This window comes from Muntiacus reevesi, chromosome 4 (assembly GCF_963930625.1).
Source record: "Muntiacus reevesi chromosome 4, mMunRee1.1, whole genome shotgun sequence".
Classification (NCBI taxonomy): Eukaryota; Metazoa; Chordata; class Mammalia; order Artiodactyla; family Cervidae; genus Muntiacus; species Muntiacus reevesi.
The window spans coordinates 148650641-148664974 of record NC_089252.1 but is presented as its reverse complement, the minus strand read 5'-3'; the positions used below and the strand labels follow the sequence as shown (position 1 = coordinate 148664974).

At 35.7% G+C, this 14334-nt stretch overlaps 1 protein-coding gene across 1 annotated transcript in view; it reads right to left on the bottom strand.

Moving 5' to 3' along the window:
* The window catches only part of RPAP3 (RNA polymerase II associated protein 3), a 35963-nt gene that overhangs the window by 9771 nt on the left and 11858 nt on the right, over positions 1 to 14334 (bottom strand). The window contains exons 6-12 of the mRNA XM_065934556.1: positions 13357 to 13478; positions 12124 to 12194; positions 11012 to 11137; positions 9350 to 9477; positions 3292 to 3413; positions 1889 to 1959; positions 1668 to 1769 (exon numbers count right to left, since the gene is read on the bottom strand). Of these exons, the coding sequence (XP_065790628.1) occupies positions 1668 to 1769; positions 1889 to 1959; positions 3292 to 3413; positions 9350 to 9477; positions 11012 to 11137; positions 12124 to 12194; positions 13357 to 13478 (742 nt within the window). The remainder of the gene's footprint in view (positions 1 to 1667; positions 1770 to 1888; positions 1960 to 3291; positions 3414 to 9349; positions 9478 to 11011; positions 11138 to 12123; positions 12195 to 13356; positions 13479 to 14334) is intronic.

The window sequence follows — 14334 nt, the reverse complement described above, 5'->3', positions numbered from 1 at the left end:
AAACACTTTCTTTGCCTCACCTTCTTCCTTTATAAAAGGAGGATAAAAATATCTGCTCTGACTTCACTGTAAAATCAACATTTCTCTCAAAGCATCATCCATGCATTAACAGTTACTCCCAAGGGGCAGGGAGGGAATTACGATCAGTGAAGAGCACACAGGGAGGTTTCTGGAGGCTGATATGTTTCAATTTTTTGACCCAGTTGGTGGTTTTATCCTTTAAATTTTAATTTGTCCTGGGTACTTTTTTATATGTATTTTATCTTTCATAATTTCCATATATGATACTAAGTAAACCATCAGAAATTACCAGAGAGACAAATTTATATGTATATATATAAATTCATATACACATATATATGAATTCCCAGGTGGCGACAGTGGCAAAGAACCCGTCTGCCAATGCAGGAGACATAAGAGATGCATGTTCAATCCCCGGGTCAGGAAGATCCCCTGAAGAAGGAAATGGCAACCCACTCCAGTATTCTTGCTTGGGAAAATGCCATGGACAGAGAAGCCTGGCGGGTTACAGTCCATAGGGTCACAAAGAGTCAGACACAACTGAAAGACTAACACACATATATATATAATAAGACATGCCTTAAATGATTCAATTTTAAAAGTCCAACACAAGACAAATCACTGAATTTTACCATCTACTCTTTCTGTTCCAATATTGCAGGAAAAACTGACTTTGTGAGACTTAACAAAAAACAGTATGGTATACTAAAAACAACATGCAGCATATATTCTTAAAAATAATTTTGCCTATACAGGTATACCTTAGAGATACTGCAGGTTCAGTTACAAACTATCACATAAAGTGAATACTGCAATAAAGCAAGTCACCTAACGCTTTCGGTTTCTCAATGTATAATAAAAGTTACGTTTATACTATACCATACTCTTTTAAGTGTGAAATAGCAACATGTCTTTAAAAAAACAATGTATATAACTTTAAAATTTTTTATTGCAAAAAAATGCTAACCATCATCTGAGCCTTCATCCTCATAATCTTTTCGTAATAGAAACAAAGATCACTGATTACAGAGCACCATAACAAATATGATATTAACAAAAAAGTTTGAAATATTGAGAGAATTACCAAAACGTGACACAAAGACAGAAAGTAAATACTATTGGTAAAATGGTGCCAACAGACTTGCACAGCAGAGGGTTGCCACAAATCTTCAATCTGTAAAAAATGCAGTATCTACAAAGTAAAATAAAATGAGGTATGCCTGTACTAGATTTTTGCCAAAGTGCTCATTTTAGATCTAACCCCACAGAAGTTGCCATACTGTAGTAAAATCCCAATCTCAAAAAAGAACAGTAAAAGAAATAAAAGATGTTTAACTACAAAATGCACAAATTTTGAAGCACAAACTGCTTCAAATTCCTTTTTAATCAGAAAATATGAAGAAATATTTAGTGTTAAATTAAAGGACACTTTAAAAAGTTATGCCTGAACTTAAAACAGTTCCATTTTCTCCAATTTTCTTATGCCAATCTTCCTAAGAAGTATTTCTTTAAGATTCTAAAACTGGTTCTAGGAAGAGATCTCAACATATGTTTTAAGAGATCTACTAATTCAACAGCTTGTTTCAACTCAATTTATTATACCAGTGATATTTAAATAGCAAGGAGAAAAATTCAGGTTTACTTACAGTTGATCCAAGATGAGGTGGATTATCAATGGGTTTTATCACATTTTGCCTTTGAGTAGAATCAAGAAAGACATCATCCCAGTGTCCTTTCTCAATTAATTCCTTGAAAATAAATTTGTAATTATGACTATCAAAATATTCTCAGGTTAATCACACAACAAATAAAGGTATTTATGCTTCAGAAGACAGGACCATATTTTGGTGGAAAGAAGAACGTTTACCTTTTTAATTTTGGAAAGTTCAGTTACTGCTTGTTTATTTCCAGGCTCCAAAAGTAAAACGATTTCAAAATCTAAAATGAATTTTTAAGAAACATAATAAATTAATGCAAATACCTTATGGAGTTCCAGAAATCATATATTTAGTTAATAACCCCATACCTATATCTCAAGAAGTTTTACTCAGGATGCTAGGAAACTGGTGAGCAATAATAAGAACTAACGCTTCTTGAGTGTTTTTCTCTTTGCTTTATATCAATTCTCAGGGAGCCTTCACTACAACTCCACTTCACAGTGACACAACTGAGGCTTGAGGGCTAGAGGTCATCTACTTATCAAAGCTCACACTGATAACAAAGGATGGGGTAACTCACCAAATATAAGAGAGAATCTAAGAGAATTCCAAATCATGGAATACTATTCAGCCTTAAAAAGGAATCCAATTCTGATATATGCTATAATAATGGATGAGTCTTGGAAACACACTAAGTGACGTAAGCCAGCAATAAAAGGATAACTATTGTATGACTCTTTACTCATATGAGGTACCTAGAACAGTCAGATTCAGAGACAGAAAATAGAATGCTGGTTACAAGGAGCTGGAGGGAAGTGGGAATAGAGAACTACTGTCAAATGACAAGAGTATTCAAAATGGAATGAAGAAAAAGTTCTGGAGATGTACAACGGTGATGGTTGCACAAAAGGTGAATGTACTCAATGCACTGAACTGTACACCTAAAAATGGTTTAAACAGCAAATTCTATGTTATGTATATTTTACCATAATAAAAAAAATACATGGGCTACAGCTGAAGCCAGACTTTAAACTGCCAGATTTAAATGAACATGTCACAAAACAAAGGCTGAAAATCAACTGTGTAACTACTGATGCATCAAGAAGTTAGAAAACTGGCAAATTAAGCCAAAAGATAGCTGAAGGAAGGAAATAAAAGAGCAGAAATAAATAAAACAGAAAATAAGCTGGTTCTTCAAAATGACTAAGAATAAATACTAAAAAGACAGATTGTGAAAAAAATAAGAATAATCAGCAATCAAGGAAAAAAGGAAGACATCATTACAGATCTCATATTATCCTCTATCTCCTGGTTGTTGATTCCCTTCCTTTTCATTCTTGCCTTTTTCCTGCTTTTTTCCTTCTTACCTATAATTCAAATTTTTAATTAATTTTGATTGACAATTGGCCAGTCTACCCTGCTATTAGAAGATAACCAGGCCCACTATGGAAGCTGAATTTCTCCAAACTTGCAAACCTAGACTGTGAAAGAAAATGTACTTCTCTAAGTTCTGTATCCTCAAACCATGGAAAGGCTACGAAAATGTCTGCTACTATAACTTGGGATTGTCAACAGGGAGAGTGAGTGCCAGTTGTTATAAAAATAGTCTTACCTTGTTTGGCCTCACTTAGCTTTCCCAAAAATGTTCTTGCAGTTCCTCTTCTGGCAAAAGCTTTAGAATACGAGCCATCTAACAAGATAGCTTGTGTGCAGTCTTTTTCAGCCTCTTCATACCTATTAAATATGATATAAATACTAAGTAGAAAAATGTAGCTGATAGAAAACTTCATGTAAACTGAGTTTCTAATATAAAAAATATACATATAATTTCAATTACCAATTCCCCAATCTCTGTTTAAGGGAAAAGACTTAATTTCTAAATTTTTTATTCTCACCAAATTTTGGAATCCTCTGGTTGAGGAGGGAGAAGGTAACAGATTAAGTGAAGTCAGAAATTAGTCTGGTGGAAGGACTGAATTAATGATGGTAAAATATGAATAAAGCAGACAAAATACCACAGCATACCTCCCCTCCAACTCTCAACATGTACAATTACTACATTAACAATAACTGGCATCAATTCTCCAAACTTCATTAAGATTTACCCATACTACACATCACCTAAGGAAAACAACACACTCAATACTTTGAATTCATTATGTATATGAAAGAGTATCATCTAATATTTTTCATAAATTCTACTCATCCATGCAATCAGTAATCAATTCAGTCTGAATGGGTACTGCTTCACAACAAAAAAGTTAAGAAAAGCTGAAAAAATAAGAATAAAAATCTTGATATCCTCATATATTAAAATGACATTAATGAACTGTTATGAGTTTACTTGGCATAATAATGGCATTGTGTTTATGTATGAAGCATCCTTAAGGGATGAAATATCATGTCCATGATTTGCTTTATAATAACTCAGGTGGGAAAAAAGTAGAACCAAATATGACAAAAAAGGTATGGCTTGTAAAAACTAGATGATTTGGTACACAAAGTTTACTATGAAGTTTCATAATAAAATTTTTTTCTAAAAAAAGAATCTTCTGTGATCACATTCTTCCCAAGACCTAAATGAATGTCATCCTACCTTCAAAATAAGACCTAGTATGAACAAGGTTAAACAGCCCTGAATTCTCTTTTTCTGAATTCTTTAATTCACTTCTGAGCAAAAGAAAGATTATGTTTGTGTGTGTTCATGTCCATGCCCCAACCAGTTTATTCTCTACATGACTGATTACATCATCTTCCCATTCAAGATACTGCATGGGCTCCACACTTCTCAGGATGAAGTCGAGCTCTCGGCCGAGCACAAAGCTGGGGGCTTGCTTGACTCTCCAGCCTTCTCTCTGCCACTGCCCCTGCATATCAGTCATCATATGAACCTCCTGCCCTTTCCAGAAGGTACCATGGAATTTTTGCATCCTGTGTCTTTGAATCTGCACTGAGACACCAGACTTGTTTCCTCACCTCACTAATCATACCATCCCTTTACATCTTGGTTTGGTTCAAACTCCTGTTTGAAAAGTTGCTCTTTTCCCTTTTCCTCATCGAGTCTATAATACCTGATAGCACTCACTATTTAGTGGAGAAAACTTTGCCCTGACATCACTCATGTACCTTGATTTAAAAAGCCTTGGGGAGGCACAGGTGTCTTTAAATGACATACAGAGAACTGGTTTTCTTTATGTTTCCTTAAGGATGGGCTTAGTCAAAGGATTCTGTGACTGAAGTCTGTGATTACTGGACAGCCTTCTAAAGAAAAGGTGATGTTTTCAGAGGTGGGGTTTCTACCTGCAGGATGAGATGGACAAGGAGGGGCTGGGGTTCGTCAGGTGATTGCAACACAGGATGAGGCTGGAGCTGAGCTTCATTTTATGATATAAAAGCGAAAATACTCAGTATCATGACTGGGGTGGTGGTGTAAAGCAGGTCTCAAACTCACCGCCTTTTAAAATTCCGGGTCTTTCATTTACAGGATTGCTTTGGAAAAGACACATTATTTGATCAAATTTCATGTGTACAGAAAGTGAAAACAGATAGTTTGTGTCCCTTCTCTTCGTCTGGTCCTGGTGCAGGAATATTACGACAGCCGCTGACACAAACTGTCTAGCTCGATGGTCCTAGTCCAAAATCCAGGTCAGAGGTTTTAAACTATGGAACCTTTATTTTCAAATATGATTCTATTCAAATAAAAGGTAGAATTGTTTCAGAAAAAAAAAAAAAGTAGAGAAAACTTCAGATATTAACTGTAAATCTAGAACACACTAAAGGGGATTTCCTGGTGGTCCAATGACGAGGACTCAGCATTTTCATTGCTGAGAGTACAGGTTTGAACCCTGGTCAGGGAACTAGGACTCTGCAAGCTGGGCAGTACGGCCAAAAAAAATAAAGACATACTAGAAAGAGATTCAAGTAAGACTCACATAGGTCTTTCAAACTAAAAAAAAGAAACTTGCTGTGATATACTTATGTGGTTATCAACTAAAGCAATAAAACACAATAAATTAGAGCCCTCATAAATGTAGATATAATCTCTCATCCATTAGAAGGTATTATTCTTGGCATTAATCAAACCTAAAAATGTAGGCCTTACAATTTTTAAATCATTTGCAATTCCTGAATAGCAAAATTCAAAATTTTCCTAAGTTACTAAGAAATGCAATGACTTTTACTTGGTCTAATCAAAACAATACCTCTCTAGTGAGTCTGTTAGTTTCAATGAAGTTAAATACATATTAAAATTTTCTATGATATCCTGTGATCCTTTGAGAGATCTGAAAATCTGGATGGGAAAAATACTACATCCTTACTATCATTAACTTTTAAATGACATGTAGCTTTCCTTTCAATTACAACTGCAGATAATAAACCACATTAGTAAAAACAGTACCTATGACTTTGTCACCAATAAAAATCACAAATATTTTCACATCACACCACATTTGTCACAGATATCTTTGAGGCAGCACAACTATTTCAGAAACGGGGTCATTTAACCTGACATTTGTTTGCATGTGATCACAGTACCTGCCTGTAAACGCTCCCATGACACAGCTGGCCAACCACCAGGCAACTCTGTCCCTAGCAGTCCCTTAGACTCCAAGAGTGAAGCCGTATGTTATGGAATGTGTTGCCGTTTCTTCCTCCAGGGGATCTTCCTGACCCAGGGACCAAAGCCACGTCTCCCGCGTCTCCTCGCACTGGCAGGCAAATTCTTTACCACTGAGCCACCGTTATCACACTGGTAATGTAATCATCTGTGCTGCTTTCTGGGCATTCCCTAGACACACGTACTGGTTGATCAATATGTAGAAGATGTGTCAATGAACATCCCCAAATTCTAGAGGCTTTATTCAAACTTTCACAATAATACGTCTTTAAAAATTTTTTTAACTTTAACTTGCCTATATTTATTTTAGGTTTGGAAATTTTTGTTCTTTTTAAGTTTTCATTTTGCACTGGCGTATTGCCAATTAACAATGCTACAGAAGTTTCAGGTGAACAGCTAAGGGACTCAGTCATACATATACATGTATCCCTTCTCCTCCAAACCCCGCTCCCATCCAGGCTGGCACATAACACTGAGGAGTTCCATGTGCTACACAATAGGTCTTTGCTGGTTATCCATTTTAAATATGGTAGTGTGTACATGACCTTCCCAAACTCCCTAACTATCCCCTCCCCCTGGCAACAATAGATTCACTTTCTAAATCTGTAAGTCTCTTTCTGTTTCATAAGTAAGTTCATTTGTATCATTTCTTTTTAGATTCCACATATAAGGGATGTTATTATTATATTTCTCCTTCTCTGTCTGACTTACTTCACTCAGTATGACACTCTCTATAACTTGCCTGTATTTTAAATGCAGTTTCTCATTTTGTAGTGTGTTTAATTTCTTTTTAATAACTTTAATTATTTATTTATATCTGTGCTGAGTCTCCACTGCTGTGTGGCTTTTCTCAAGTTGCAGTGAACAGAGGTTACTCTTTAGTTGCAGTGAGGGGCTTCTCATTGCGGTGGCTTCTCTTGTTGTGGAGCACAGGTTCTAGGGAGCAAAAGGGCTTCAGTGGTTGTGGCTCCCAGGCTCCAGAGCACAGGCTCAATACCGTGGCACACAGGCTTAGCTGCTCTGCCGCATGTGGCATCTTTACAGATCAAGGAGTGAATCTGTGTCTCCTACATTGGCAGGCAGATTCTTTACCACTGAGTCACCAGGGAAGCCTCTGTAGAGTGTTAATCTTTAAAAGTATACATACGATTATATCACAAATTTTGATGAAGCACAAGCTGGAATCAAGATTGCAGGAAGAAGTATCAACAACCTCAGATATGCAGATGACACTACTCTTATGACAGAAAGTGATGAGGAACTAAAGAGCCTCTTGATGAAGGTGAAACAGGAGAGTGAAAAGGCTGGCTTAAAACTCAAAATTCAAAAAACAAAGATCATGGCATCCAGTCCCATCACTTCATGGCAGATAGATGGGAAAACAATGGAAAAAGTGACAGACTTTTATTTCCTTGGGCTCCAAAATCACTGCAGATGGTGACTGCAGCCATGAAATTAAAAGATGTTTGCTCCTTGGAAGAAAAGCTATGACCAACCTAGATGGCATAATAAAAAGCTGAGACATTACTTTGCCAACAAAGGTCTGTCTAATCAAAGCCATCTTTTTTCCAGTAGTCATGTATGGATATGAGAGTTGAACCATAAACAGGGCTGAACCCTGAAGAATTGATGTGGTATTGGAGAAGACTCTTGAGAGTCCCTTGGACTGCAAAGAGATCAAACCAGTCAATCTTAAAGGAATTGGTAGTGGTTTAGTCGCTAAGTCATGTCCGACTCTTGCAAACCCATCGACTGTAGCCTGGCAGGCTCCTCTATCCATGGGATTCTCCAGGCAAGAATTCTGGAGTGAGTTGTCATTTCCTTTTCCAAGGAATCTTCTCATCCCAGGAATCGAACCTGGCTCTCCTGCATTGCAGGTAGATTCTTTACCGACTGAGCTATGAGGGAAGCTCTTAAAGGAAATAAGTCCTGAATATTCATTGGAAGGGCTGATGCTGAGCTGAAGCTCTAATACTTTGGCCACCTGATGCAAAGAACTGACTCACTGGAAAAGACCCTGATGCTGGGAAAGACTGAAGGCACGAGAAGAGGACAACAGAGGATAAGACGGTTGAATGGTATCACCAACTCAATGTACATGAGTTTGAGCAAGCTCCAGGAGTTGGTGATGGACAGGGAAGCCTGGCGTGCTGCAGTCCATGGGGTCGCAAAGAGTCGGACATGACTGAGTGACTGAACTGAACTAACATCACAAATGTTAATATTTTTAAAACTCTATTTCAATATAGTTGGTTTCCTTTGTAATCCTAAATGTATAACTACACACTTGAATATTATCTTGAGAAAGGTGCACCATGCAGCCAAAGCAGTCTGTGGCACCAAAAAGTTTAGAATCTCTACTTATAATATTTATAGGAATCTTTAATTCTATAACTAGTGTGTAGTATTACAACAAAGACATAGTTTCTATCATCAGATAAATTATTCTGCTGATTGCCCAACATGGAGCCCTCGAGTGCATCCAGAAACACGTGGTTAGTATCACAGGACCAAGTGTTGGTTCTGTATGTAATCAATCAGCAGTTCTTTTGTCTTGTTATATACGCATACGCTTCCAGAGAAGATTCTGCCCAAAGGGTTCTGAGATTAAAAATAATTTTTAAATCACCAATTCAGAATAGCATAAAGCAATTAAAGAAGTGTTAAACTGTGTAATGCCAGACCAAAACTGAGTAAGTGCTTTAGAGCTAGTGGCACAGTGGTAAAGAATCCATCTGCTAAATAAAAAGATGCAGCTTCGATCCCTTGGTCAGAAAGTTCCCTGGAGAAGAAATGGCAACCCACTCTAGGATTCTTGCCTGGAAAATCCTGTGGACAGAGGAGGCTGGCGAGCTACAGTCCATGGGGTCGCAAAGAGTCAGACACGACTAAGCAACTGAACAACAACATTTACTGAATATGTACTATGACACACACACCCTCTCTCTTCTAATGCTTAAGACTGAGTTAAATTTAATTATTTAGATAGTATACCATTTTATGATAAATTTCATTTTCATCCTGCAAAGAATTAAAGGTAACCAATACTTACTTCTGAATCTTCAGATAGGCCATTGCTCTGTTAGCTGGAAGAAGGGCATTAGCGCCATCTGCTGCTATCCCTCGAGTATAGCATTCGATTGCTCTTTCATATTTCCCCTCTTTGAAAAATGCATTTCCCTATCATTTTGGAAAGAAGCATGGAGAATTAAAAAAAAAAAAAATTAGTTGAATTCAAATTTTTAGCAACACTGCTAGTATACCAATTATTAATCAATAATTAAACTATTTTTTAATTGCTAAAAATCCATGAGATGTTTTAGAATCTGTTAGTTTGGGTTGGTTTCTATAAGAGTGTTCTTCTCTTTTCAGTACTAAAAAAAAATAGTACACTATTATATTATCTTGCAGCACTAACCATTATTTTACCAATTAAAGACTAGACGAAGTTTAAATGGAAAACACATTTTAATAAATACAGGCCCAAATACTTTAATTATATTAGAATCTGTGCAGGGAGTTCCCTGTGGTCCAGTTGTTAGGACTCCACGCTCTCACTGCTGAGGGCACTGGTTTGATCCCTCGTTGGGGAATTAAGATCCCCCAAGCTGCGAGGCACAATCAAAAAAGAACAGAATCTGTACAAAAGAATTTCATAATCCAAACAATTTTTATGAAAGAACAGAGTACCAGACTGCAGAGCTCACTATTCATTAACATTAATATGCCTAAACAGAGAATAAATCAAACTGTATTGGACGGTGTACTAGATTTCATTTTAACATTTATTTATAATCAGAGTCAGATATATCACAATCAATAATCATACCATAAATTTTTATTAGCAATCCTCTGTAGGTCCATGAAAGCCTATAATATGTTAAATTACATTTAAAGAAATTTGATCAGAAATAGTTCATTGTGTGACATCCCTGGCAGTCCAGCGGTTAAGACGCCATACTTCCACTGCTAGGGGCGTGGGTTCAATCCCTGGTCAGAGAATTAAAATTTCATGTACCCCGTGGTGAGGCCAAAAAGGGGGAAAAAAAAATAGTTCAGTGTGATTTAATGAAAAATAAATAAGAATCAGTTTTATTTCTTTTTTTAATAATTTTATTTACTTATTTCTGTCTGTGTTGGGTCTTCATTGCTGCCCGTGGACTTTCTCTAGCTGCAGTGAGTGATGGGCTACTCTTCACTGCAACGGCTGGGCTTCTCACTGCGGTGGCTTCTTGAGGAGCACGGGCTCCAGAGCACAGACTTCAGGAGTTGAGGTTCCCGGGCTCTCGAGCACAGGCTCAGTCGTTGTGGTACTGGGCTTGGCTGCCACATGGCATGTGGGATCTTCCCAGACCAGGGATCGAATGCGTGTCTTCTGTACTGGCAGCTGGATTCTTTACCACTGAGCCACCAGGGAAGCACTGTGATTTATTTCTATGTTAACTTTATAACCATCTGTATGTAAATATATGTCAAAATGCTCAAAAATAATTTGTTTCCTAAACTTATATATAATACTTCTTTACAATTATGTATTAAGTCATCAATTACTCAGTTTTAATTAGTAGGCTCCAGAAGTTTCAGTATATTTAATTTTCAGTTTCTACTAGAGAAGAATTTTTATATAATATTAGGAAAGACAGAAACTTAACTGATACACAAAAAACTAAGAGTAAACTCAGGAAAACATATACACATTAGAATCCTGGATTACCCGATCTTTCTCTGAAATAGCCTGTTGTTTATTCTGTTGCTCTTCAATTTGTTTTTTCTCTCCTTCATCTGACTTAACCATTGTATCAGTTTCCTCTGGATATGAATTTTCTTTGGAAGTTAAAGCCTAGAAGACATAGCAGTCAGCTAAATAAAACAAGTAATGGAAGATGCATACTTTTTTGACTTTAAAATAACCAACTATTCATATTAGAATTCCTGCCACATTTCAAATAATTAAAATATTTACTCCAATTCAAAATCTTTCTAATAACAAAATTAAACAGCAAATAAATTTAATGTACATCTTATTCCAATTAAAGTAAGTAATATTCACTAAAGAGCTGTTCATTGATTCTTTTGAATGTCTACACTGTTCTAGGAACAATTTTTAAAAATAAAGAAGGTAATTGAGACCACATTACCAAATTTCTCAAATTTACTATTCATAGTCATTATCTGACCAAGGATAAAACACAAAAATACACAATACAGTTCACAATTAAGAGGCAAGTTGATGTATTTACCAAGAGTTTTTATATGCAATATGTAATGGCAATATTTAAAGGCAGACATTCCTCAATCATTGCTGGTTTCAACAGATGGCAAAATAATTATAAATGATGTAAAAGTAAAGTGAAAGAAATACATAACTATTAAGTATAATTTGACAGCAAATTTTACAGTTAAGTAATATCTATTTTCTTACTCTTAAAAAATTTAGTATTATTTTCCCTGTATAAACCATAAAGATGGAGCAACTTTAAAACTACAAAAATCAGAGAAATATGTGAAAGTTTAGTACAAAAACAAAGCACAAGCCAAAGTAGAAAAATTAGTGGGATAAAGAAAAATAATTCTGTCATCTGGATAAAATAAAGCAGCAGTATTTCTAAATATCTCAGACAGCTTTTTAAGGTAACAATTAAGAATCTTTAAATACCAATATACCACCTCTAGCTTACAATGTGTTTAGTTAAAAAAAACTCTCTAGTACAAAGAATTAAAATTAGAAAAATGTCTATATTACATAGCACAAGTCTATACAAAAACATTTACTTTGTCAAATAAAGGTAATAAGTAACACACTTAATTTAAATAACTACAGTTTACCTGATTAATTTTCCTGAGTTCATTTGTAGCTTCAAAGTTATTTGGTTCCAGTTCTAATACTTTTTCATAATCTGAGTAAAACAGAATATAACAGAATATTTAAAAGATACATGGTACCTATGGCTGATTCACATTGAGGTTTGACAGAAAACAACAAAATTCTGTAAAGCAATTATCCTTCAATTAAAAAATATATTAATTTAAAAAAAAGATATATGGGACGTTCCTGGTGGTACAGCGGATAAGAATCTGCCTGCCAATGCAGGGGACACGCATTCAATCCCTGGTGCGGGAAGATTCCACATGTCTCAGAGCAACTAAGCCTGTGCGCCGCAACTATCGTGTCCGTGCTCCAGAGCCCACAAGTCGCAAGGACTGAGCCCATGAGCCACAGCTACCGAAGCCCACACCCCCTAGAGGCTGGGCTCCACCACAAGAAAGTCACAGTGAGAAGCGCACGTGCCACAGGGACGAGTCGCCCCCACTAGTCACAACCACGGAAAGCCTGCACACAGCAACATAGACTCAGTGTAACCAACAATAAATAATCAATCAAAAAAGATATATGGTATTCAAAAACCTGTATAACACAGCAGTCATTTCCTTTCAGGGGACAAAACTATCCTATAGCAAAATTAAGAAGAACTAAGAAATACTGACATTAATCCACTGGCTTTCCTCCATTCTCCCAGGAGAGATAAAACCCTGAATCCTTGTGTCAGATCACCTCCTTCTTCAAGCCTCAGGAAGAACCCTTGCTATCATAAGTTATATCTCATAAAACCAAGAAGGAGCACAATCTTTCAGACATAAACTTCATTCCGATTTGCTGATTTATACTACACAAGCCTCTTTTGTGAAATAATAAAAGGATTAAAATTTTAAAATAAATAAAAATGTGTTAGGTTAATGCATTACCTCTAGCCTCACAAAAGCCAACAAGATGTTTTAATCTGTCTCACATATAAGAAACTGAAAATCAGAGAAGATACATAACCTTCCCCTAGTAACACAGTGGACACATGGTTGAATGAGAATATGAAGCAAAGTTTAATCAGTGGCAAGTAACATGGTCTTTTCCCAAAATATCAAAATACATTTTAAATTGCAAAAACCAGTTTTATTCAATATAGAAAGATCTCTGAAGATAGTAACTGTGATTATCTAGTATTCTTTCTATAGAATCAGTTAAACTAACTTTTTAGATAATGATGACCTGGAAAACATTAATACCTTTTTTGGCATCCTCTAATTTTTGCAAAGCAAATCGAGCGGCACCTCGTCTTGCATAAGCCTTTGTATAACTTCTATTCAAGGCAATTGCTAAATTACAATCAGACTCGGCAACAGCAAATCTGCAATTAAAAAAAAATAAAGTGAAGTTAATAAAAATCATCTGTTAAACCAAAACTTCAAAAAATTTGTTTCTGAAATCTCTGAAAAGGGGATTTACTTCCCATTTGAAGGCATGTTTCTCATTTTTTTTCTATTTTCTTTTTAATTTTTATTGTAGATTTATAGTATTGTGTTAGTTTCAGGCATACAACAAAGTGAATCAGTTATACATATATGTATACATGTGTGTGTGTATATTTATACGTATTTATCTCCACTCTTTTTTAGATTCTTTTCCCACAGAGGCCATTACAGAGTACTATGCAGAGTTCCCTGTGCTACCATCTCCTTTTAGTTAAGCCCACTAAAATCAGTAATTTCTGATGTAAGCAGTTTCTTCAAAGCAAAGAAAAGAATGCCCATTGTCACTGCTTTTTCTCAGTACTCTATTAGAGGTCCTGACCAATGGAGTTCTCTAAGAAAGAAACAGAGCTAAAAAGACTGGAGAGGAAGAAATAAAACTGACATTCTCAGATGATATAATGGTCAACCAAGAAAATTCAAAACAATCTAGACAAAACTGTCAGAAATAATGAAAGTTAAGCAAGGTGGCTACTCTACTAGATATCAACAACAACAAAAAAACTAATAAATCTAACAAAAGATATACAAGATTCAGATGCAGAAAATTACGAGGTTGTCTTCAAAGACATGAAAGATAAGTACAGCAATTTCACATTCATCTACAAGACACAAAAATACAACAATATAATTCTCTCCAAACTGATCTATAAGTCCAATGCAATTGTAATCATAATGTTTCAAGGAACTGAACAGGATAATTCTAAAATTTATACTGATTAGTAAAAGTCCAAG